Source organism: Anas acuta, chromosome 17 (genome assembly GCF_963932015.1).
Source record: "Anas acuta chromosome 17, bAnaAcu1.1, whole genome shotgun sequence".
Classification (NCBI taxonomy): Eukaryota; Metazoa; Chordata; class Aves; order Anseriformes; family Anatidae; genus Anas; species Anas acuta.
The window spans coordinates 5655281-5678502 of NC_088995.1; the positions used below are offsets into that span (position 1 = coordinate 5655281).

General features: G+C 46.9%; 1 protein-coding gene across 1 annotated transcript; it reads left to right on the forward strand.

The window, feature by feature from the left end:
* Nucleotides 1–707: 707 nt before the first annotated feature.
* On the forward strand, nucleotides 708–22921 carry FBXO21 (F-box protein 21). The gene is made up of 12 exons (XM_068701271.1): nucleotides 708–947; nucleotides 3787–3922; nucleotides 5622–5716; nucleotides 7811–7932; nucleotides 9134–9280; nucleotides 10117–10250; nucleotides 10488–10624; nucleotides 11398–11574; nucleotides 12362–12494; nucleotides 15032–15222; nucleotides 16227–16384; nucleotides 19779–22921. Exons 1-12 carry the CDS (start codon nucleotides 739–741, stop codon nucleotides 19955–19957), a joined length of 1818 nt encoding a protein of 605 aa, XP_068557372.1. The 5' UTR covers nucleotides 708–738; the 3' UTR covers nucleotides 19958–22921.
* The last annotated feature ends 301 nt before the right edge of the window (nucleotides 22922–23222 follow it).

Here is a 23222-nt window from a genome sequence, read left to right on the forward strand (position 1 = left end):
CAGAGCCACAGCAGTGGCATTCCCTCAGGTATTGCTGCAGCCATGGAGACAGGGTTACCTCAAGTACCACCATGTATGTATGTGCTGGCAGCATTCCCTTGAGCATTATCAGAGCCATACTGGCAGCAGTGTTTTACCAGAGCCATGGTAGTGGCATTCCCTCAGATGTTACCAGAGCCATGGAGGTGGTGTTACCTCAGGTATTACCAGGGCCATGCTAGTGGCATTCCCTCGGGTATTACTGCAGCCATGGCAGTGTTACCTCAGGAATTACCACAGCCATGGCAGCATTACCTCAGGTATCACCACAGCCATAGCAGTGGCATTCAATCAGGCATTACCACAGCCATGGCAGCGTTACTTCAGGTACTCCCGCAGCCATGGCAGTGGTATTCCCTCAGGTATTCCCACAGCCATGGCGGCGCTACCTCAGATACTACCACAGCCACAGCAGCGGCATCCCCACAGCCATGGCGGCGGCGGCGCCACCCCCAGCAATCCTCCCCCCTGCCCGGCCAGCCCCGTTGGCACGATGCAGACAGCCCAAAGCTGGTAGGGACGGGCAGCGCTCGGGGGGAAGGGGGGGCAGCCATACAGCTCCCCTCTCCAGCGTGAACTTTACAGACGCTCCCTAGCGCCCGCATTGCCGGCCGAGGAAGGAAGCGACGCTCCCTAAGCCCTGCCCGCAGGGGAAGGGAGGAGGGGGGGGGGGGGGAGCCGCTCAGGTAAACACCCAAGATGGCGGCGGCGGCGGGAGGAGGAGGAGGAGGCGGTGGCGGCGGCGGGCGGCCGGGCCTGGCGGAGCTGCCCGGGGAGCTGCTGGAGCTGATCCTGTGCTGCGGGGTGCTGGGCGCCGCCGACATCGGGAGGGTGGCCTGCACCTGCCGCCGCCTGAGGGACGCCTGCCAGCCCCGCGGCAAGGTGTGGCGGGAATGCTTCCGCCTCAGGTGGGCAGCGCCCGGGGGGCGGGCGGCGGGAGGGAGAGGAGGAGGAGGAGGAGGAGGAAGAGGAGGAGGAGGAGGGAGGGGAGGAAGAGGGAGGAGGAGGAAGAGGAGGAGAAGGGGGAGGAGGGAGAGGAGGGGAGGAAGTAGAACGGGAGGAGGGGGGAGGAGGAGGAGGAGGAGGAGGAGGAAGAGGAAGAGCAGGAGGTAGAGGAGGAGGAGGAGGAGGAAGAAGAAGAGGGAAAAGAGGAGAAGGAAGAGGAGGAGAAGGGGGAGGAGGAGGAAGAGGAGGAGGAGGAGGAGGAATAACAGGAGGAAGAGGAGGAGGTAGAGGAATAGGAGGAAGAAGAGGATAAAAAGGAAGTAGAGGAATAGGAGGTGGAGGATGAGAAGGAAAAGGAAGAGGAGGAAAAAGAGGAAGAGGAGGAGAAGAATACGATGAAGGAGAGGATGAGGAGGGATAGGAGGAAGTAGAAGAGGAGGAAGTAGAGGAGAAGGGGGAGGAACAGGAGGAAGAAGAGGAGGAGGGATAGGTGGAATAGGAGGAGGAGAAGTGGGGGTGAGGAAGAAGAGAAGATAAAAGAGGAGAAGGAGGAAGAAATGGAGGTGGAAGAGGAGGAAGAAGGGAGGGGGACGGGGTGCACGCACTGTGGCTGTCTGCTGGCCTCCCGGCCCCACTGTGCTGTGCTCTCGTTTTTTTTGCAGCCACAGAGGTTTGTCCTGTCCCAGGATGAGGCTTTGGGTTGATGTTTGCTGCTTGGGGTTTCATTTAGCCCCAGGGTGGTCTCAGTGTGCCTCTCGGGGGGCACAGCCCTGCCGAAACCCCTGGAGCTGTTGCATTGGCTGCGTTGCTTCCTTTCATGGCTGCAGGAGCACCAGGCGTTCGCTGGGGCCACCAGCCTGTCTAGAGCAGGGCACGCTCATCTGCTGCCTGCTTTTGTCCGTGTTTTGGCACAGGAAAAGCAGCAGTATGCCTGTAAACACTTGGCTTCGAGAACTCAGCAGAGTTAAACGAGGGGGTTATTCCCTCTCCTCCCTTGAAAAAAGGCTGCCTGACAATTACAGCCTCCCCTTTTCAGCAAGCTAGAGCTTGGCATGGCTGGCCAAGTATTTTCACCAGTTCAGCGGTTCTAATTTCTGAAGCGAACCTGAACTTCTACAAGTGCTTCAGATCCGACAGTTGAAATTGAGTGTGGTGGGCGATTAGCACATGCTGCAGTCCCCCTCTGTCTCTGATAATAGAGCTTTTGGCAGGAGTGTGCATGTTGACCTCGTCGTCCTGGCAGGATTCCACCTTGCGTAATTATGTTTTATTTTCCAAAAATCATCAATGTAATTTCAACCCAAGAAATCATTGTTTCTCCTGCTACAATAAATGATCGTAACTGTTATTACGACGTGGCTGCATTTCAGCGATAGATGAACAGCCAGGGATCCATTAGGAGAAAGGTTACTGTGTGATGTGAAGCTATTTGGTTAGTCTTTGACTTTATTGTGTAACTGCGATGGCAGTGTAGTTTTATTTTTAACAGGCAGTAAAATATCTTCAGGGTGTGGATGGACAGAACAGTGCCTTTTGGTCTGTTGCTAAAAATTATTATATGGAAGTAGTGATTTAAATATTTGGCTGTAAGTATGCAGGTAGGGATATAAGAATTATCCTGTGTATATATATGTATTATTTTCTATATAAATATATATATACACACACAAATTACTATTTATATTTATTTATATAAATAACCTGAAAAGAACCTAAGGCAATTCATGTAGTTGAAGAAAGATAACACTGTAAAAAAAGCAATATTAACCAACAGAATGTCAAAATGTGGGGAAAAAAAAGCCCCCCTGCAAATTACAGGAGGCCTTTATCTTGTCTTTCTGTCCCATGCTGTCCAAAATATTTCCACCTGTGCTCATCCTGCCTCACATTCATACCCAAATAATCTTTGTACCTTCAGAAGAGTCACGGGTATAGCTGCACTGGCATATATTTTATTGTGTAGCGCTGTGTAATGGCAGCACGTGCCCACTTCACTAGGAAAGGTGCTATTGGGGGAATAGTCCCCAAAACACTGCCTTTAAGTTAGGCTTTCTGTTCGCATACCTTGAAATGCTTCTTATTAAGCTATAAATTGTGTGTTAGCTTTTAGACTAGGTAAAGCAGGTCCAGCTTTCTTTTACACGAAAGGGGTTTGGTTTGGGGGTTTATTTTTTAATATTTCTTATATTAAAAATGACCTGCAAAGTCATCTAGCTGTCACGATTTGACTTCAGAACTCTGTTTCCCTACAGCAGATGCTGCCACCAGCAAGGTAGTAGAGGAAGCTCTGGTTTGTGCATCCTTTTAATTAGACCCACAAGGGTAGGAGGAAAAACACAAGACAGTGAATTCTCATTGTTAGTTGGCAAGTTAGCTTGAACGTGGTACATCTTCAGAGTGGCAAACTTTTGTTATAAAACTCTTATTTGTTTTACTGATGCAATACCTGTGTTTATCTTGGAAAGCTCTAGAGGAAATTTCAGAAGTGTTCAGCAGGTACAGATATTGAAATACCTGGTGTACGAACCTTTTGAAGGTTTCCTGTTAACATTTGCTGTTGACAGGCCACAGGAGAGCTTACTTTTAAAATAACCAGTAATATTGAGTTGAAATCAGTTGGATTTATGCTTTGATGCCCGAGTCAGTCATTGGATTAATTTGTACGATTACATCTGAGGTTGTATTGTCTCTTTTCAGTGGCTCAGCTCCTCAAGCCATATGGTTACAACTTTTCACAGGTCTGGAGATCCTCAGCGATGCTGAAATACTAATGAACCTGTTTGCTTCTGTCTTGTTGTGTAGGTGGCCATCGCTGCTGAAATACTACAGCCACACAGACGGTGTTAGCTGGCTTGAAGAATACAAAGCGCGGCACAATGCTGGACTAGAAGCCCAGAGAATTGTAGCTTCGTTCTCCAAAAGGTTCTTTTCAGAGCACGTAAGTCAACCCTGTGCACGTGCAGTAGCCTAGCTGTGTGGTTAGTACTTTGTAGCAGTTTCAGGTCTCTCCCCACGTATTTTTCAGCTGTGCAGTCAGAATTCCTGTTGCCTCACTTTATGTGAGAATGCTAGACTGCCGGCCAAAATGAGAGAGATGGTCCAAAATCCAAAGGTACAAACTGTGTAGAGTCCAAGGCACATTCTGCAGACTACATACGGCTGTTGCTGAGATCCTCATTGTGTCTTTATGAGCTCTTTGCTCATCGCTGCATGTTCAGACCTGGCTCTAGGAGCTCAGCAACTTCTAAGGACCGATAGTTTCTCTGCACATACCACAGCCTATCAATTTATCTCCCTGCAGGCCTCATGCAAGGATATGCTCCTCTGAGAGTTGTCAGGAGTAATTTGAAAGCAGGACTGAGACGCAATAGGTTCACTGAATTGGAAAGCATATTATTCAAGCTCTTTACCTAACCATGACACCACACTTATGTGTCTTGTGTAAAAAGTGAAAATTTAGTCTCTCAGAAAAACTTACTTAAGCATGGAACATCAGTTTCATTGTCTGTTTGCTCAGTTGGTGGCTGTAGGTTTTTGCTACCTCTAAGGTTTGGGTCAACCTGAAATTCTGTGAAATAGACTTAAAAGCTGCACATAACTAAAACTTTTAAAAGTTCATGCTAGAGCCAGTAAATGGCCACTCCTCTCTATCTCCTTTGCAAATATATTGTGGTCCAGTGAAGAAATCCCCGGAGGCATTGGAGACCCACACTGAAGTCTGATTTTATGCTGGCAACTGTTTTTTTTTTTGTTTTGTTTTGTTTTGTTTTCCCCCAGAGAGAAAGGCCATGAGGCCGGTAGAAAATTAGGAGATGCATGTGTCTTGGCTCTTCTTTTTGACCTATTCCACTGTGGTTGCAGCAGCTAGACATTTTAATGTGGTGAAATGTGTGTCAGGGCATTAACCGACCGCAGAGCCTCCTGGCTTCCTACTGTTTCAATCACGTATGCAAGGACTGTTGAGAGACCATTACTCAGCAATACCCGAATTCCTAAAAATTAGGACTGTCTCCTGTGGGGCTAGAAACTGCAGCTCGCATCTCTGCTTAGAATTGCAGGGAGGAGACTTTTCAACCCAATTCTGCTAGATCCAGTGGAGTGCCACTAAGATACAGTATAATAGGAATCCCATTTTTTTCCTTAAATTTTGTTAATCTCCTGTATTGAAAAGCTTGAAAGCAAATAAGATTTTTTACAGTTCAACCAGAGTTTAAAAATTCCAATTTTTGCAAGAAAATGTTACGAATATAGACACACAAATTATTGTTTCAGATATTTTTTTAGATTAACAACCTGATAGCTCCAGTTTGGCCCTTGTCAATATTGCTTAAACAGTTGAGGTTTGAGACTGAAATGAAAGCTCCTGCTCCTTTGTTCATTTCTCCAGGAGCAATCTGCTACTCTAGGGAGGGTATGAAGAGGTTTAGTCAACCACAGGCAGTTGTTTCCACCTTTGAGCTTGGGCCCAGCCTGCGTGTGATCTGATATGCCAGGGCTGGTCCATACACCTCTGCAGGAGCCCCAAATGCTGTAGTAGTTAGCTCAGATTGCTGTAGGGTTTTGGGACTTCCTATGAAATCCTGTTCTTCAGGAAACAATCTCTTGTGCTCTGCATAATTCGGTGTCTGATTTGGCAGGTCCCCTGTGATGGATTCAGTGACATCGAGACTCTTGGATGCCCAAGTCACTTCTTTGAGGATGAGCTGATGTGTATCCTTAACATGGAAGGAAGGTAAGAAAGAATACGAAGTATTAGAAGTGGAAGGGATTTTCTCCTTTCAGTGGCTGAAGAAGAATGGTACTGTGATGGGTGCCTGATGTCAGCTTCACTCCTTTCATCACCCCAAAAACCAACGTCCCCAGCCTTACTGAGGCTGGGGAGAATTACTGTGTGTTTAATTGCAGAACACATTTAATACTCCCAGAAGAACCCGTGTAAACCATCCTACAAGAATGAGGTCCTCTGGCTTCGTGTTGCTGTTTGTTGCTTGCTTGTTTCCTTGCAAGTTCCCAACAGTTCTCTCAGTATGTGTACTTGCCTCTCTGCAGTAGTTTTGACTTAAGAATTTCTCCTGTTCTTTTTTTTTTTGTTTCTATTTGAACCTGGACCAGTTTGCTGAACTGATTTGCAGGATGGGCCTACAACACAGGAAGGAACAGCAGTACTTCAGTGTGGATTGCCACCATAAATCCCTCCCCACACCATGAAACCACAGCCTTTTTTTTTAATCTCTCCTGTTGCCTTTCTTAGCTGTAGTAGATAGGTACGTTTTTTGTCCCCAAATAAACATCTGAGTTTAATTGAACCACTGCAAAATTTGCAGCTTGGTAAATTCTTTGGACAGGTGAAATGCCAAGTGGGTAAATAAAACTTTTGGTTCACATCTGCCTGGGTGTTCTCATTACCATGGGTAACACTGAGCAAGATGAATAGTTTACTGGCTTGCTTAAAGGTTTTTCTGTTGGTACCATGTAAAAAATGCTGTTTTTGCTATGATACAAAGCAGCAATACATTTGTCTTAATGGGGTCTAATAGCCTTGATTAAAGGGACTGTTAGTAGAGCTTGGAAAAACATAACTGGAATGACAATCATCTCATTTTTGCTTTTTCACATCCATTTTATTACCTTCTCTATTTGAACTGGGACTAAACATCTCTCATTTGACAACTGGTTAAAAAGCTTTTGAGCCTTCGCACTGGCCAAATGCCTCCCAATAAAGCAGAATTGATGCTAATTACACCCTGATTAAGCTGTAGTCTTTGCCATTCAGGAGCATTAGGCTAAATCATTTCCCTGGAAGATATCCCAATAAAGCAGTTGTCCCTATTGAGCGTCCCAATGTATTGGAAGAGGATGAAGTGTTATGAGGTTTGATTGTTCTCCTGTTCGTTAGAATGGAGAAGACTGATTTGACCTGCAGTCTGGAGGAGAGAACAGGCAAGCGGGAAAAAGATTTTTTCATGAAGAAAGGAGCTGGACTTGTTTTAAAAATATGGCAAGGACAGAGCCAGGATATCAGCAGAATCCTCTCTTGTGTTTGTGTCTGTTTTTACTTTTTGATTTTTGGTTTTGGGGGGCACCATTCCTAACTATTTGGTGTAAAAGTGTGCGCTGAAGCAATGGGTAACCCGTTGCTGAAGGCCAGGGCTTGCTCAGATGCATGTGATTTGAATGCCTCTATGTTGGGCTGTCATATTTCCAGTGACCTCTTCAAATCAGCTCTCTGCTGCTTTTTGGGCACTCTGCCTTCACTTCTTAATATAGAAGGTGTAAGGGATTTTACTATGAAAGCTGTAAGGTTTTGGATTGTGTGATCTACAGGCCAACTATTGGTCCCTTCCAGCCTTTTTTGAGTAAAAAAGACATTTTTCTCTGGCAATTTTGTTCTGAATATTATTGGACATACATTCCTGTCTCTCATCATTTTTTTTTATTGGTGAAATGATATTTTAGTATTCTGGGGGGACACAGAGCCAGAGGACATATTGTGAATAAAATATTGTATTTCATTCAGATATTCCTGAACTACTTTAAGCAGGATCTGTGTTGTTTCCTGTGATACTGTATCTTCTCAAAAGGCTATCTTAGTGACAGGATAAAAACAGAAGATGATGGGGACAATATTTTGCAAGTGTTGTAAGTTGTATTTCTTTTGATGATAAGTATGCTTTTAATATTTACCTCTTTGGCTGACTCTGTGGTGTCATTGGTCTTGTTCAGAAAAGCAATGTCTAAAATGCAGATGTCTTCACTGGAAAAGTTAAATGGAATGTTCACTCTTGAAGTGCTTGTCTAATACAACTTCTTGTGTTTCATTGTGCAGGAAAGGCCTCACCTGGAAGTATTATGCAAAGAAAATTCTCTACTTCCTACGGCAACAGAACATATTAAAAAATCTGAAGGAGTATCTTCAACGCCCTACTGATCAGCAGTCATTTTTAGAGGGTAAGTCCTTAGCAGAAGTCCGATGCAGAGCAGTTAATGACAGCTTTCCATCATTGTTGATTTACTTGGAGAGAAGCTTCCTTGCTTACATATCAACTAGCCCCTGGACAGCGACTCAGAATTAAGTTCGGATTTTTGCTGTACCTAAAATCCTTAAAAAATTATGGTAATTGCATAGCATTATATCAATAATCAGCATTCCATTGGCTTCTTTCTGTGCTGTATGCTCAAATAGTTGTGCATGGACAGGTAAACAGAGAAGCAATGGAAGAAAGTTAAAATACTTGGATTTGAACAGTGCAGTGAAGAGATCAGCAGTAGTTCAGCATCCTGACCAGCTGACATTGCAGAAGCATTTTAACTGTGGCCTAGGGGCTGAACAGAGCCTATCAGACCGCGTGATCTGATTTCAGGTCAGCTCCCTACCATCTCCTTTCCCCAGAAAGGGGAAAAATCTCTCTCCTTTCTCCTTGGACAAGAGCAAGGAGCATGCTGCAGGCAGGGTGAATCAGTGCAGGTGAATTGATTGCAGGTGAATATAGTTGATTCCAAAGGTTGGGCAATATGGAGGCTTTGGAAAGAGCATGGTTGACAAGATGACAAGGAGATTATTCTGAGAAAGGGCTATTTTTTTTCTGCAGAAGTTTGACAGGAGAGGGTTGGGCAGAAGAAAAATGAAAATCTGTTATAGCGGGTTTCTGACAGGAAGATGGAGGGCAGGCATGGAAGGATGAATGTAGCAGAAGAGGGAGCATTGAGCAAGAATGATGGCGATTGAGGATGTGGCAGGAAGAAATCAGAACTGATGCAGAAGTGAAGTTGAGGTTGTTTGAGGCTCCGAACAAGAAACATGAGCTGGGAGGATGCCAGGAGATGCAGTGTGACAGGAGTTGGCTGGTTAAGTAAGACTTGTCCAGCAGCATACTTGCTCAATGTACAAATCTATTGCTTTCCTTTTCAGAAAGGTGGGGTGGGAAGTACGGAGTCTAACTGGCATTTATCATTGTCAGCTTGTTCTCTGCATTTTGTGATAAATCCAATATACAAATGAGAGTTTTGAGAAGAAAGTTGTTGTGTTGTGCTGCAATTGCTTGCTGTATGCCATAGATTTGGAATTTAGAGTAGACAAAAATAAGCAAAAAAACAAAACAAAACAAAAAACAACTGAAGTCCTGTTTCTTATGTAGTTTGTTTTTTCCAGGTGCTGTTTTAATTGACCAATATTGTAACCCGCTGTCAGACATCTGCTTAAAAAGTGTCCAGGCACAGGTGGATGATATCACTGATAAAGTGCGCAAAGTCCTTCGGACGAAAAATGCGAGGCACCCCAGCTTGGCTTCCAAGGCAGGTACTGTATAAAAGCATATGCTTTACTGCAGACCATTTCTGCAGGTCTCAACAGAGGCAGATAAGGTGAAACAGCTGTTGAATTATTGCAGCTTAAAGCATTATTGTCCTTCATCCCATTGAAGCATGTTCTGACATTTGCTTAAACTATCATTCAGGCAGCAGCTGTTTGTTCAGCCGCAGAAGCTCGATAGCCCAAGGTTGTCCATCTGATGCTGTCTAGGCAAAAAGGATTGGTTTGTGGTGTTGTTATTTTTTTTTTTCGTTTGTCCCTGAAGTCTTAAGCAGTCCTGATGTGTGTAGCAGAGCCGTGGGACAGGTCCTTTCCTCAGCAAGTCTTGGCAAGTCAGCAGCAATAGAAAAGGTATAGGCTTTACCATCTCCAAAGGTCAGGCAGCATCTTACTTCTTGTGTTTTTATAAGCATTAGTCTAATCTTTGCTGTTTTTCAAAGAGGGAATGACTGGTCTGTCTGTGTCTGTATATCTAGAGTGGTCAAACTGGGACTCGAGCAGTGAAAGCACACTTCCCATGCCTGGCCAGTGAGACTGTCCAGCTACAGTGCTGTGCTGGCACGGGGTGGTCAGGGTCAGGTCCTGCAGCTGCAGGAGGAAACAAGGCAGCACTGATACGCAGCTGAGGTGTGTGGCAATCTGCTGAGCCAGGCCACACTGTAAGCAGAGCACTAGGGCTGTGTGCTCCAGCCAATCTTTTGGCTATTTGAATCAAGATGTCTTTTATGTTCTTTGTAAATAAAGGAATTTTGCTATGAGGTTCAGTGCATGAAGGTTAAGTATACTTGTCTTCTCTGTCTTTATTGCTCTTTGTGTGTTTTCAGGAGAGGTCCTGATTCCAGAAGTAGAGCTTCAGCGGCAGGTACTTGATGCTATGAATTGTGTCCTGTATGAGCAGTTAAAATACAAAGGAAATGAGCTGGATTACTATAACTCTCTGAATTCATACATTCACCAGGTACGTGCATGTTAGGCAAAACCTAGGAGGCTGCAAGGCTTGAAACGTTACTTGTGGTATTTCACATGACAAAATGTAGTCAAAAAAAATCTGTCTCTGAAGAGTAATTTCCTGTAAATTTCCTGTCATCTTTTAGTGCATATTCAGTTAAGTTGGTGTGTTTTCATTTGTGAATTAAAACCTTGGAGGTTTTTTTTTCTTTCTTTCTTAATATCCCCCACTTTTCTATCCTTCCAGGTTTTGATCCGCAGGACAGGAATTCCCATCAGTTTGTCTGTGCTTTATTTAACAATTGCCAGGCAGCTGGGAGTCAGACTTGAGCCAGTCAACTTCCCTAGTCATTTTCTGCTGCGATGGTGTCAAGGAAAAGAAGGGTAAGTGATCTGCTGTGTTTTGAAGTTTTATCATTTTATTTTTTTTTATAAAAGCCACAAGGAATTTACAGCTCCAGAATTTAATTATTTTCCATCCATAATTATAAGGAAAAGATCAGCTGTCTAGATAAACTTTCCTAGAACTCAGTTCTTCTGTTAAGGAAATATAACAGATTTCCTGAGTGTAAAATAATAGTAAGTATGAGGTGATGGTTCTCCTGTTTAATAAGATTACAAAAAAAAAAAAAAAAAAAAAAGGAAAAAAAAAAGAAAAAAGGTGCTTATTTCACTTGACCTTTCACACAGAACAGCTCCTAGAGGCCATTGCGGTTGTACTGTGCACTCTTTCAATTCTCTGAGTCAGTGCAGGCCAAACCTTTGACCAGATTGTGATCAATTTACAGAAATGTATATTTTGTGAATGACATCAGCAGTCCAATTCAGAGCCATGTTTTTGTCTATATATACCGCTTCTGGCAGTAGGCTTCAGATGCCATATGTGTGGGCTCTGTTACACTTTACAGTGCAGCAGCATCATGTAATCTAGCAATAAATACAGCAAACCTGAAAATATGTGAAGGAAGGAACTGGCACAATGGAGTGAAAAACGAGAGAGAAGGTAGCAGGTGATCTCTTTGTATGAGGGAGGGAGCTGAGGTATGAATGGCACATTTTTAGAAACAAGCTTGAAAGTGCTAGGAGAACAGAAATAGGTAATCCTGCTTTACCACAAGGCCCAGCATCACAGCTTGGTTTCCTTGATGTCTTATTAGAAGCACAGATATTTTTGACTACACTTACATTGACGCCTTTGGGAAGGGGAAGCAGCTGACCGTGAAGGAGTGCGAGTACCTTATAGGCCACCACGTGACAGAGGAGTTCTATGGGGTGGTGACTTCGAAGGAGGTCCTGCAGCGCATGGTGGGAAACCTCTTAAACCTGGGCAAGCGGTGAGTTGTAACTGAAGTCATCTGGCCCATAAGGGCTGTGGGGGAAAAAAGGGCCCATGGTGTGCTGTCTGCCTGTCTGATACTGCCTCTTTGCAGTACTGGAGTGAGTGCTTTAAAAAGGCATCAGTCACACCAGGCAGTCTTGAAAGCTCTGGATGTCACATCGCAGTGTCTAGTTGCTTTTGATCACCTCCTGCAGCAGTATTGCATGGAAGCAAGAATAGATCGTTTTCACTCAAGAAAATGGACACAACTGTGTTGTGTTTTTTTTTTTTTACTATGTGAAAAGCAGATAGGAACCGTTCCCTTGAGGGCAGAGACCTTTATGATGACCAGGTAGGCATAAACCATATGCTTAAATGAGTAGATGGTGCTGTTGGATTGTTAACAATCTGCTTTTGTTTTCAAATGTCCTGCTAATCACTTTCCCAAGTAGCAACAGACAGAAATCAGAGAGTAAAAGCATCGCTTTAGGTGTAATTAAGCAAGGGGAACAAAAGCAAATTTCAGAAGGAAGTGACAGAGTGAATTTTCTGAGTATGATCATTTGACCAAGTAGAATACTGGTGAAGTGGGAGGGTAGAGGCCGGTTTTCAATTGTGTAGCATTTTCCCTTTCCAGCAGGCTGTTGGATGTGATGAGTGACTCCAGGGCTGACTGTCACTTACATGGAGTGAGCATGCCTGTACCTGTAGCACTGCTTTCGGTGGCTATCCCTGTACACTGGCGTATTAGGGATAGGAACTGAAGAGCTAGCCTTACGATTGAGTTTCTTTTTTGCTGGCAGAGAAAGCACTGATCAGTCTTATCAACTCTTGAGAGACTCGTTGGATCTGTACCTGGCCATGTATCCGGACAATGTGCAGCATCTAATGCTCCAGGCTAGGTTATACTTCCACCTGGGAATCTGGCCAGAAAAGGTACCTCGCCACTCGGTCATATGTTTTCTGATAGGCTAAGCATTATTAACACTAGTCTATTGATTTTTGGACTACATCAACTTGCATTACAGTCTGCCACAAGTTGTTTCTCTAATAAACGCAATTGAACGAGTTATCACATTTCGGTGAATCAATTTCTACTACGTGAAGCGAGGAAAGAGGATGACTCTTGCTTGCTCTAGGGGAAACTCGTGAGCAGCCTCAAGTCTGAGTCATAATTTATGATTTACAGCCCCAGTCTGACAATTTGTCTTAAAACCAATACTGTGGACTTGTAGCTAGCTGTAAAGTGTAAGAGGTAAGGACTCGGTATGCCTAGATTGAGGTGGTGGTGATAGGAGTCTGGCTGGAGTCACAGGAAAGGAACAATTACCATATCAGGAAACCTGTAGGAAATTATCTTTTGCAAACAACAAAGCTGTTCTCTGAAACTTTAGGTACACAAACAGCGGCTCTTGTGAAAAAGCAACTTAAAAAAGAATCCCAAGGACAGGGCTGCTAACATCACCTTCAGCCTTGAAGAATCCTGTGAGCGTGGGAAGGACAGTACAGACAGACAGCAAGTTGTCTAAGTCATCCGTGTCTTTTACTGAATTTGGGGGAGGCACAGGGAGAAAACGTGTAACTCAACAAACAAACAAAAAAGTATTTCTTTAGCACGTCACTGCAGCAAAGAGAGGTTTCTTTGTTGAAACTGCCTGTGTTTTAGTGGAATTCACTCCCTTGGGCACTGCCTGTGCCATATCCAAACCTTAGGTTTGGGTGATTCGGCAGAAGGATTGGCTGGACAGCTGGGCAGAAGGCAAAGCTCTTCCCACTAAATTAACTGAAACGTGACTGCTGGAGAAGGTGCCTTCCTTTAGAAGAACAAACTGTGCTAAGTTTGCTGTTCCTTTCTTAGGGCAGCAAGTTTTAGGGTTGCCACAGAAAAAGCAGCCCAAAGTAAGAAATTATTGGGGGGCCCACTGAGCTGAAATGAAGAGTGTACATAAATAGAGGAGAGCTAAATGAAATACTGGAAGATTTCCCCTTTCTGGCACTCAGCTTTGTGTTCGTGAGGCACGTGGGCTTTACGTACTTGCATTTTGCTGCCCCTCAGGACAGATAATGCCCCCCGTGGCTGACTCTTGCATGTAGCTCTCTGCACCGCTTTGCCAGACACAATGAAAATGTACAGCTCCAGACTTCTCCTGTGGCATCCTCACATGCATCCAGTCCTGCCAGGCTATCGTATAGGATTACAGTTAGCCAGAGAAGCCTGTATGCCTGACAGAACAGAACATACCAGATTTCAGAGAGGTCTGCCAAACTTACGGAAAGTGGCACGAAATCTTAAAACTCAAGCAAAGCTGTCCAGAATGTTGTCCTGAATGTTTGCAAATAAGAGTAAATGAAATTGCCAAAAATCTCTGGCAGCCATGGTCACTGTGCTAGGCCTTCCCCTTTCTGCAGGATTTCTCAGTTTTCACACCCTTCTTAAGGCAGTAAGATGCCTGCCAGCAATTTAAAGTGTCGAGAAGCCTGAGCAGTATTTCTTTTTTTCTTCTGCTTTTTTTTTGAGTTTATTTTTTTCAGTGCTGGACTGATGCTCATGCTGAGTAGCCTGAGGTCTCCTCTTCTGCCCCACTCTAAATTCAGGTTCACCAAAACTTGCAGCGTGTGATCAAGGAGACGATCCTTGATCTCTTGCCAGCTGCTGAGGGGTGTCAGATTTTGGAAGTGAGGCAGCACTTGAGGTGTTTGATGTTGAGATGGATGTGACTGCTTTTTCCAAATCTGTTTAGACAACATTTTTGTTAGGAACAAGATGCAAGAAGATAAAAACCTGCGTTGCCTGCCTGTAACAAAGCTGGTGGCAGCTGTTCTGTCTTGATGCTCCAATGACATGCCAGAGGGTGTTGGTAGGCTGGTACTTGAGATCTACAGAGTCTGCTACTTTGGGAACACTTTTGAAGTTAGTGCCCTTTAGTTATCCTGAGTCAAGCAGGTTCTCTGTCTCCTGTTCACTATTTCAAGGTACAGCATCGTACAGGTTATTTGCATTTCCTTCTGTGCTGAGGAACTTTTTAAAGCTAAAATGTTTGTTCTGGAGTACAGCAGAAGTCATCTAAAATCACTTCACAGCAGGGGTTCAGCAGACTAGCTTCAGAATTCTTCTAACATCTCAGAAACCTTGAAGCAGTGTCTTTGATGCCCTGTAGCTGAAACACGTGATGCCATTAGCTTGTATGACTTAGTTTTAGGGAGTTACTTTGTTCAGCAGTGCCCTTCATTAGGAATAGGGAGCTTTAAAAATAGAGGAGAGCAATGTTTGCAATTTCTACAGGATAAGCAAGTGTCAACTCCTTGGAACCATGTAGTTAGAGCAAAGGTTCTCGGTTCTGCATGGAAAACTTGTGTGGCAGACTTCTAGTCCTGGGCACTTAGACCCAGCTAACACGGGAAGTGTATCTGTTTGTGTTTGACTGCTGTGGAGGCTTGTTCTGAATCTGTCAATCTTGTTTTGCTTGCTGAAGGTTCTGGACATCTTGCAGCACATTCAGGCCTTGGATCCATCCCAGCACGGGGCGGTCGGGTACTTGGTTCAGCATACCCTAGAGCATATTGAGCGCCGGAAGGAGGAGGTGGGACCCGAGGTGAAGCACCGCTCGGATGAGAAACACAAAGAGGTCTGCTTTTCCATTGGGCTGATTATGAAACACAAGAGGTGAGCTCTTCAAAACCTTCCCTGCGCTAGCAGGAGGCTGCGCTGTAATGACGAGTGCAGAAGTGTTTGTTCTGGCCATAATGAGACAGGGTTTTATCTGCCAAGGAGTTACCTGGAACAGAAAATGCCAGGCACATGCATCTATGCTGCATACCTCTTAGAAAAATGGGGGCAGCTCTGTCTCTCCTTTGAGAGCAAGCGTTTTTGCTGCTGCTTGTTTGCAGAGAGGTTTGCGAGGTGCCTCCTGTGAGTCATCATGTATCACAGATAAAATTTCCACAGTCCAGAGCTCTCGAAGAAACATTTGTAATCGGTTAATGAGGGACTGTGGAACAGAGCTGGTTTCAGAAGAGATGAGATGGCGAAGACAGCTTATGAATCTTACCCTGCGCTGTTATTACTGCCTCTTCCTGCATTGCGCAGGGGCTTTGTGTTCCTGTCTGCACAGCCCTGCCAGAACGACGTGCTGGCACTCTGTGGCTGTGGCCATTCCTCCAAACAGCTCAGCGAGACATCTGAAGCATATTTTAAGTGTCAGCAGTGTCAGTTATGATACCTCACAATTAATCTCATAAATACTCTGACAATAATGCTGGCTTTGTTTCTGGGAATTAGCACTGGGATTACCGTGTCTGTGTGATGGGAACAGAAGTAATTGCACAGCACGGTAGAGTGCTTGATTCCCCTCCCTGTTTCTTGTTTCCTGTTCTCCCTGTTGCTGACATCCCAGTCTCTTCCCCGCTCTCATTTCTTGTTCAAATTTGGCTTTCCTTTGTCCTCAGCTGTTTGTTCCTGTCTGTTTGCCCAGTCACTTCTAGTCATTTCCCACCCACCTCAGAACACAGACACGTACGCACACAAGTTTTTTTATAACGATGTTCTTCTCCTCTCCTCCTTGTGCCTGCTCACAGGAGGCTTCTGTTCTGTTAGTGCTCTATTAGCCTTGGCGAAAAGAGCTGGCTCTGGAGTTTTCATAGCCTGTGTTGTGTATTCTTTTTAATTAGATATGGCTACAACTGCGTCATCTACGGCTGGGATCCTGCCTGCATGATGGGACATGAATGGATCCGAAACATGAATGTCCACAGCCTCCCACATGGCCCCCACCAGCCTTTCTACAACGTGCTAGTGGAAGATGGCTCTTGCAGATACGCTGCTCAAGGTGAGCAGGAGTCTCCTCAGCTTGCTGTCTGTTAAAAAGTGCAGTAGGAGAAGGCGACGCTTAAGTGATCAGCTCTTAAGTAGGAGGCATGAAGTGTAAGTTAAAGTTGGGGTAGGAAGGAGACTTGTCTTGAATTCACAGACATATTTTGTTTGATTTCTGTGAAATCAGTCCTGCTAGGGATGAACATTGAGGACCCCTTTGTTACAATCTCCTCTTGCCCTAGAAACAAGTGTGTGTTGGACACAATTGGTTTTATGGTATAAACCAGGATTACTGCTTTTGGAAGAGCTAATTCAACTTTTTCTGAAGTTCAAAGTTCTGTCAGCAACTCTTGCTTTGTGAAATTATGGTCATGCTTTGGGAAGGACCTCAAAGTAGGGTCTAGTGAGAGAACACACAAACTTTGCTCATTAGGGCATGGTTCTGAACACCTTTCACTGAGAGACTTCGTGTGCTAAGATCCCAGAGAACACAAATAGCGTGGCTTTTGGTGCCATCTCTGGTAAGAAAGGGACTAAAATGAATGCCTCTTCACAAACGCCAAGAGGTGCAGAAATCTCAGTTGTGTGTTCTTTATACACAGTACCATGAGCAAAATTCTTATCTCATGGTCAGAATATGAGGTTAGGATAAGGGAAGAAGTGTTGAACTCGGGTTAAAAAAGTCTGTAACTCTGTACATTGCAATCAGGGTGTTTCTTTATCTCCTGTTTTTCTCCCTGTGACACAGAGGCATCCCACCCAGCTGGCAGGGCAGCTGCACAACCCGATCATATTTTGTTAAGAGAAGATGCAGAAGTTGTTGAACAGGAAACTATGGACAAAATGCAGTTCAGCTCTTGCTAGGGTGTGCTCCTAGCATGTTCTGATCCCATACCTACGAGCAAGAGGTGGTTTTACATGAGGGGACACTCCTACCTTTGTAGCCTGAAACACTTCGAGTGCAGGTGTTTCTCACCTTCCTGAGAGTCACATTATATTCAGTAGAACTAACAAAAAAAAAAAGGGATGGAGTAGGGGCACAGGACATTGCAGCACTACTTTGTGGTTCATATTGAACAGTATTTAACCTCTTAAATAGTCTGAAAAAAAATATTTTGTGCCATGGATTAATTTTTCAAATATGCACCTCAGTGGAAACTAACGTGGTATTTTTCCACAGTGCTTCTGGTGTTGAGTCATCTCATTTCTTATTCTCTAATTGTTTATAAACAAGTATAATCAGCTCTGATTACAGCTGGTTCCTGAGCACTTTGTGTTTTAGCCAGGCTGTAGTTTGAAACTGCTGTCAGTGGCATCCAAGAGTTTTGATACTGCTTGAGAAAACGGGGGGGTTGTCTTTGCTTGCTGAAGTCTTGCTGCCTGTCTGTTGAGTATCCCCTCTAAAATACAACCTCAGATCACTTGGGAAGGGAGTATTTCATAACCTAGTGACCTGGCTTTAAGGAGGGAATGGTAATATTTTCTTTTTTAACTGAGTCTTTGTAGATTTAACCAGAAATAACACCAAGCTTATTATAGGTGTGCTCAGTTTGAGTCCTTCCTGTAAATCTGCAGGTTGAGCTGTCGCTAATTCCAAAACACCTGCCTTGTACAGCAGGCTTGGTGTCTACCTGTCTGCTCTTGTCCTCCCTTTGTTTGCTTGCTGGCAGCACGGGCCAGGTGCCTGCTGTTCCAAAACTGCTTGTCAACACGTTTCTCAGGCTCCCCACCTTTTCGAATCCACTTCTCCCATTCTCCCCCCTGCCAGCTTCTGTTTTGTCACCGTGTCTGTCCGTCTGTGCACAGCTCGCTGCTCAGCCCTGTTTCTGCAGGGTGTATCGCAGTGCAAATCGTTCCCCCGTGGCTGTATGGGACAAGAAGGGGCCTTGCAGCTCACAGGACCGCAGCAGCCCGCTGGGGTGCAGAAAGCTCTCGTGCTCTTGGCTGCACGCAGTGACATATGGTAGCTCTTACCAAAGTCCGGCTTGCTTCGCAGAGCCCGCATGGATGAATACCACTTGTATGTGCTCTCTGAAGTGAACTGAGCGTGTTTCAGAGGCAGATGGATTATTCCTGAACCATGTTCTCAGCATCCCAACATGTTGCCCCCCTTACCTTGCAGATAAGGTACTTTGGGACATAGGCAGTGTTGTGTTTGTGTGTTGTTTTTTTTTTCCTACCTGTGTATCTGGCACTGTGCTGGAAAAAATGACATCATCTGGGGACTGCTGCAGGGCACCTGCACAGGTGATTTATTGCTGGGCTGCCTCCCTGTCACCCTGATGTAAGCAAATAATCAGGGAGCAAACAGGCCCTCAGCTCGGGTCACCGCTGTGTTTTAACGCTAGTGCTTTGTTTACCTGTTGTGCTTTATCAGGCTAGCGTTTACTACAAAGGAGGAAATGGGGTGCTCTGGGAAACAATTAATGTGCTCGCTCTGGAGACTTCTTACTTCGGGAGCCTGGGATTTAGAAAAGTGAATTTTGCTGGGTAAGACATGTTTGGAAAGCAGGCTGGTGCCTTAGAGCTGCAAGGCATTTGAGACTTTCTGATAGGAGAAGCTGGCGCCATATGTGTTTTTTAGGGTCCTAATTAGGATTAGATATATTATTATGTTTAGGGTTTTGCCCTGCGAGGCCTCTAGGGCATCCTAGAGGAAACTGGGGGTCACTGGGAGGCTTTTAGGGGGAGCTAGAGGGCACTGGGGGGCCCTAGTAAACCTGTGGAGGATCTAGAGTGCAGGGGAGGACCACAGGAGGCCTCCAGTGTGTGTGACAGTGCACTAGAGAGCCCTGCAAGGCCTCCAGAGCCCTCTAGATTCCAGGAAGAGTTCTTATTTTGCCTCTAGGGTGCAAGAAGAGGCTCAGAGTGTCTCCTGTGTTTCCTGGGGAGGTCTCTCGGGCATCCTAGAGGAAACTGGGGGTCACTGGGAGGCTTTCCAGGGGAGCTGGAGTGCACTGGGTGTCCCTGGTAGACCTGCAGAGGGCATCCTTGTGCAGTCACCCACACCTTGGAGCGTTTGGAGCTCCTGGAAACTGATCTCCCGCGGGACCTGAGGGAGCAGAGCTCAGTGCTGCAGCTTCTCCTTGCATTTACAAACAAGACCTGCGGTCCGCAGCGTGACAGCAGGTCAGCATCCTGTGCTCCAGCCCAACGTCAGGCCAGGGGGTCTCAGGCAGGAAATATTTTGGTGGCACTGGTAAATGGGGTCAGCATCAGCTAGGAGAATAGGTTCTGTAAGCGGTCCTACTGGGATATTCTCTGCCTGTTTTCCTGGGTTAGGGTTTTTTTTTGTTGAAAGCATCAGGAGGCGGCGTTTGTAGAGCTCAGAGACATCAACAGGAGTTGAGAGAGGCGCAGGATGTATGGCCTTCCTGGGGGAATAACTGATTTGTTTCCTCTCCTAACAGAGAACCTGGAATACAACTCGGAGCCTCGGGAGATTCCTCACCCTGACATCGGCCGCTATTTTTCCGAGTTTACCGGCGTTCACTACCTAGCAAATACCGAGCTAGAAATTCGGTACCCAGAGGATTTGGAGCTGACGCGCGCCACAGCTCAGAAGATCTACAGTTCAGGCAAGGAGTGAGCGCAAAAGGCGTTGTGAGGACAGAAGCAGCCGGAGTGTAGCTTTGCCCTCTTCTGCAAAACTTGCCTGGAAGGCAAGTTTGGTGACAATCCTTTGGCTTTAATGCATTGAAAACTGCATTAAACTTCATAACCGGTGCTATAGCATCTTTCCGTTGCCTGCCTGCCCATTCTGGCCCACGGGGACACGTCGGTAGCTGAGGCCAGGCGTAAGGATCTCGCAGGGACAGTCGTGCTAGGGAAGCGCCTTGTCCTACGGAAAGATTTGCCCCTACTGCTCGTTCCGTGGTCGTCTTGCCTAGGAGGTTGGCACAGTGAGACCCCTGGTGTGGAATATTGGAAGAAACTCCAACTTCCAGAGAAGTTGCTTGTCCTTGCGATGTTGTGGGGTTTTTGTTTGGTTGTTTTCGTTGTTGGGTTTTTATGTATATCTTATGCAGGTGATAGTTTTTAAAGCCTCCTCCGTCTGACTGTGTCTCCTCCGGTCTGAATCTTTGGTCGGATTGTGCTTCACCTCTGTAGTCTGATTGTTCACAGAGCTACTCTCCCCATTCTGAGCATCCTTACGGGCTGGGAAGGAGCCCCTGCAGCAAAACCAGGAGCAGCAGCAAGGTTTCCAGGGGTGCCAAGCACCGTGGTAACACCGAGGTCCAGCCGGCCACCTCACACCTGACACAGACTCTCCTAAAGCAGAAGACGAGCTGCCAGCCCTTCCCTGCGCCTGCCAAACCCACCCAGCCCGTGTTCTTACCTTGTTCTTTGTTCACTGTGTGTGTTCTTGTGACCTGAGTGCTCCCAGGATGACCCTGAGCCCCTCGGCACCACGTCGGGGGGGCTTGGAGGTTGCTGTCGGAACAACCCCACGGCTCATGGGGAGCTGCTGGTCACCGCTGCCTCTGGGCTGTGGGTATTTATGCAATACACTGGGATCAGGACTGGAAACGGGCCAGCCCTGGAGACAGCCCAGCAGCGTGTGGAAGAGAGATGTTAATTCCTGCAGCTCGAGGCCTTGTTCCTTTTTGCCAAAGGAGAGCGGATTTTGGCGGGGGGTGGAGCAGGGACACGCACTGCAGTGCCCAGAAGGGAAGAGGCTTAGCAGCTCCGTGCACATGAATTTCCACACGGCTTAAAGGCCCAAACGGAGTCACTGCAGAGGCGGCTTTCCTCTGCATTCAGGTATTATGGGGTGCAGAATGACATATCCAGAGCCTGCAGAGCTCTGGTTCCTGAAGCAAAGCCTGCCGGCTGGCTGCAGCAGCGTGCCCTGTCACTTCGCAGTTACTCCATAGCTCTGTCAGAGAGTTAGGCACCGTGCCCTGTTAGGTGGAGGCTCTTAGTCTATTATAGCACTCCAGATAGCACCATGTGCCATCCCACACCCCTCCTCCTGAGAGAATGCTTGACCTGCATGCCACCCTACTGAAGTACAGAGCACCGGTTAAATAGGAGAAATGAATACTGGCAGCCCAGCGCTTTTCCCAGGGGAGCGGTGGTGGTGGTGGTGGTCTGCAGGAGCCGTGGTGCTTTACAACAGCCCTGCGTGGTGAGTGGTGAGGGTGCTGCGCTCCAGGTACCACTGCATCTTTCAGTAGCTGTGTACTGAAATGAATTTGGAGTTGGGATGAATTTCCTCAGAAGCTGAATGGATCCAAGTGAAAGCAGGGCAGGAAATCATCAGGCAAAACCTTAAAATCTACCCCTCTTGGTTTTGAGGGTTGGAGTAGATAGAGTTTGACTCTCCAAACCTTTCTGAGGGTTGAAAGGAGATCCCAAAGCATCCTGACAGGGATGCAAGGTAGGGAACGGGACTGTTGGGCCATGAGGTCGATGCTGGTGGCTTGGAACAGGAGCAGGGCTCCCCGTTCCCAGCCTCGGCTCTGATGGTGCCCTGGGACAGTGTCCGTGTCAGAGCATTTCCTGGGGCTCTGGGTGTCCCTCTGCCAGTCTGGTGGCACCTTGCCCCTCGCAAGCACACCCAGTTACCACACCCTGAGCTCCTGGGCCTGTCGGTGTGCTGTCTGAATGCCAAGTAGAACTGTGCCATAACAAAGCCGCAGTCACCAACGCGGAGCTGTCCCGTGTTCCTCCTGCAGCCTGGGGGATGGCGGTGTTGCTTGATGTGGGCTCAGTCCGTAACTAGTCTTGGGGAGGGGGAATTGCCCCGTGAATTTTTGCAGCTTTGGTCCCACCGTGTGTTTTCCTATGCACCCGGTGGCTCCCCTGACCGTGCAGCCGCCGTTTCCCCAAGAAGACAGGAGAGGATCCCAAAAGTTCCCTGTGTCCATGCTAAGGGTCTGGGTCCCCATGAGTGATGTCCGTGTGCTCGAGATGTGTGTCACGCCTCACCACCTGTCCTCTCTTGTGTCTGTGCAGAGCTCACTTGGAAAAAGGGCTGTTTTGCTTCCAGGAGGAGGTGGAATTACTGCCTGAGCTCCCAAAAAAGCCCAGCCTGGTGGGCGTGGGGTGGCACCAGCAGCCCCTGGCTCCCCTGGGGCAGGGGGTGCAGCTGATGCCCCTTTTCTCCCTCGCCTTTTTGTGCCATAAGCTGGGGCAGGGCAGGTGCTGTCACCTCAAAATAGCTTTCTGGGGAGTGAAGGAAAAAATAATAGAGGGTGGAGGGGGAAGAGGAGGCGTGGAGGCAGCAGGGGGGAGGCTGGCAATAGCAGGAGGTGCCTGACCTGTGGGAAAAGGGAAAATAACTGTACAGGGAGACGGGCTGTGGGCTGGGTTAGAGCAGGGCAGGGGGCTTGTGGCTCCCCTGTGCCATGGGGCAGAGCCCCTCGGGCAGGGAGCAAGGGCTGGGGGCTGCAGCCTCCTCGAGAGGTCCATCCTGGTGCTGCTGCTCCGGAGGGAGGCCGGGGAGCTGCAGGTCCCCCTGGCAGCGTGGGGCAGCCTGGAAGCGATGCGGTTCCTTTCCTCTTTGTGCGTGGCTTCAAATAAAATAAAGCAAACCATCCCCCCTTGGTACCTGCTGCCGGAGTGTGCTGCTTTGCTGCGCCGCCCCGCTCCTAAAACCCCTTCCTCACTTCCCCAGGGTGTTTTCCTCTCCCCCTGCACTGGGGGAAGGCGGTGGTGGTGGGGCCTGGTGGAGGCTGAGGGTGCCAGAACCCCCCTGCTCCCTGCTGCAGCCCCCCTGGCTGGGCTCATAGCCTCAGGGGAAGGATTTCAGCCCTTTATTTTTTTTTGGGGGGTGTCCCCTACCACCTTTGTCTCCCCCTCCCACATTTTTCTCCCTCCATCTCCCCACCCTCCACAGGTCACAGGCG

Excerpts from the sequence above, each read along its gene's own strand:
- FBXO21 (XM_068701271.1), top strand. The coding sequence starts at position 739 with ATGGCGGCGGCGGCGGGAGGAGGAGGAGGAGGCGGTGGCGGCGGCGGG. Across the intron at positions 3,923-5,621 it reads AAAGGTTCTTTTCAGAGCAC|GTCCCCTGTGATGGATTCAG; the intron begins GTAAGTCAACCC and ends CTGATTTGGCAG. Across the intron at positions 15,223-16,226 it reads CTGATTATGAAACACAAGAG|ATATGGCTACAACTGCGTCA; the intron begins GTGAGCTCTTCA and ends CTTTTTAATTAG.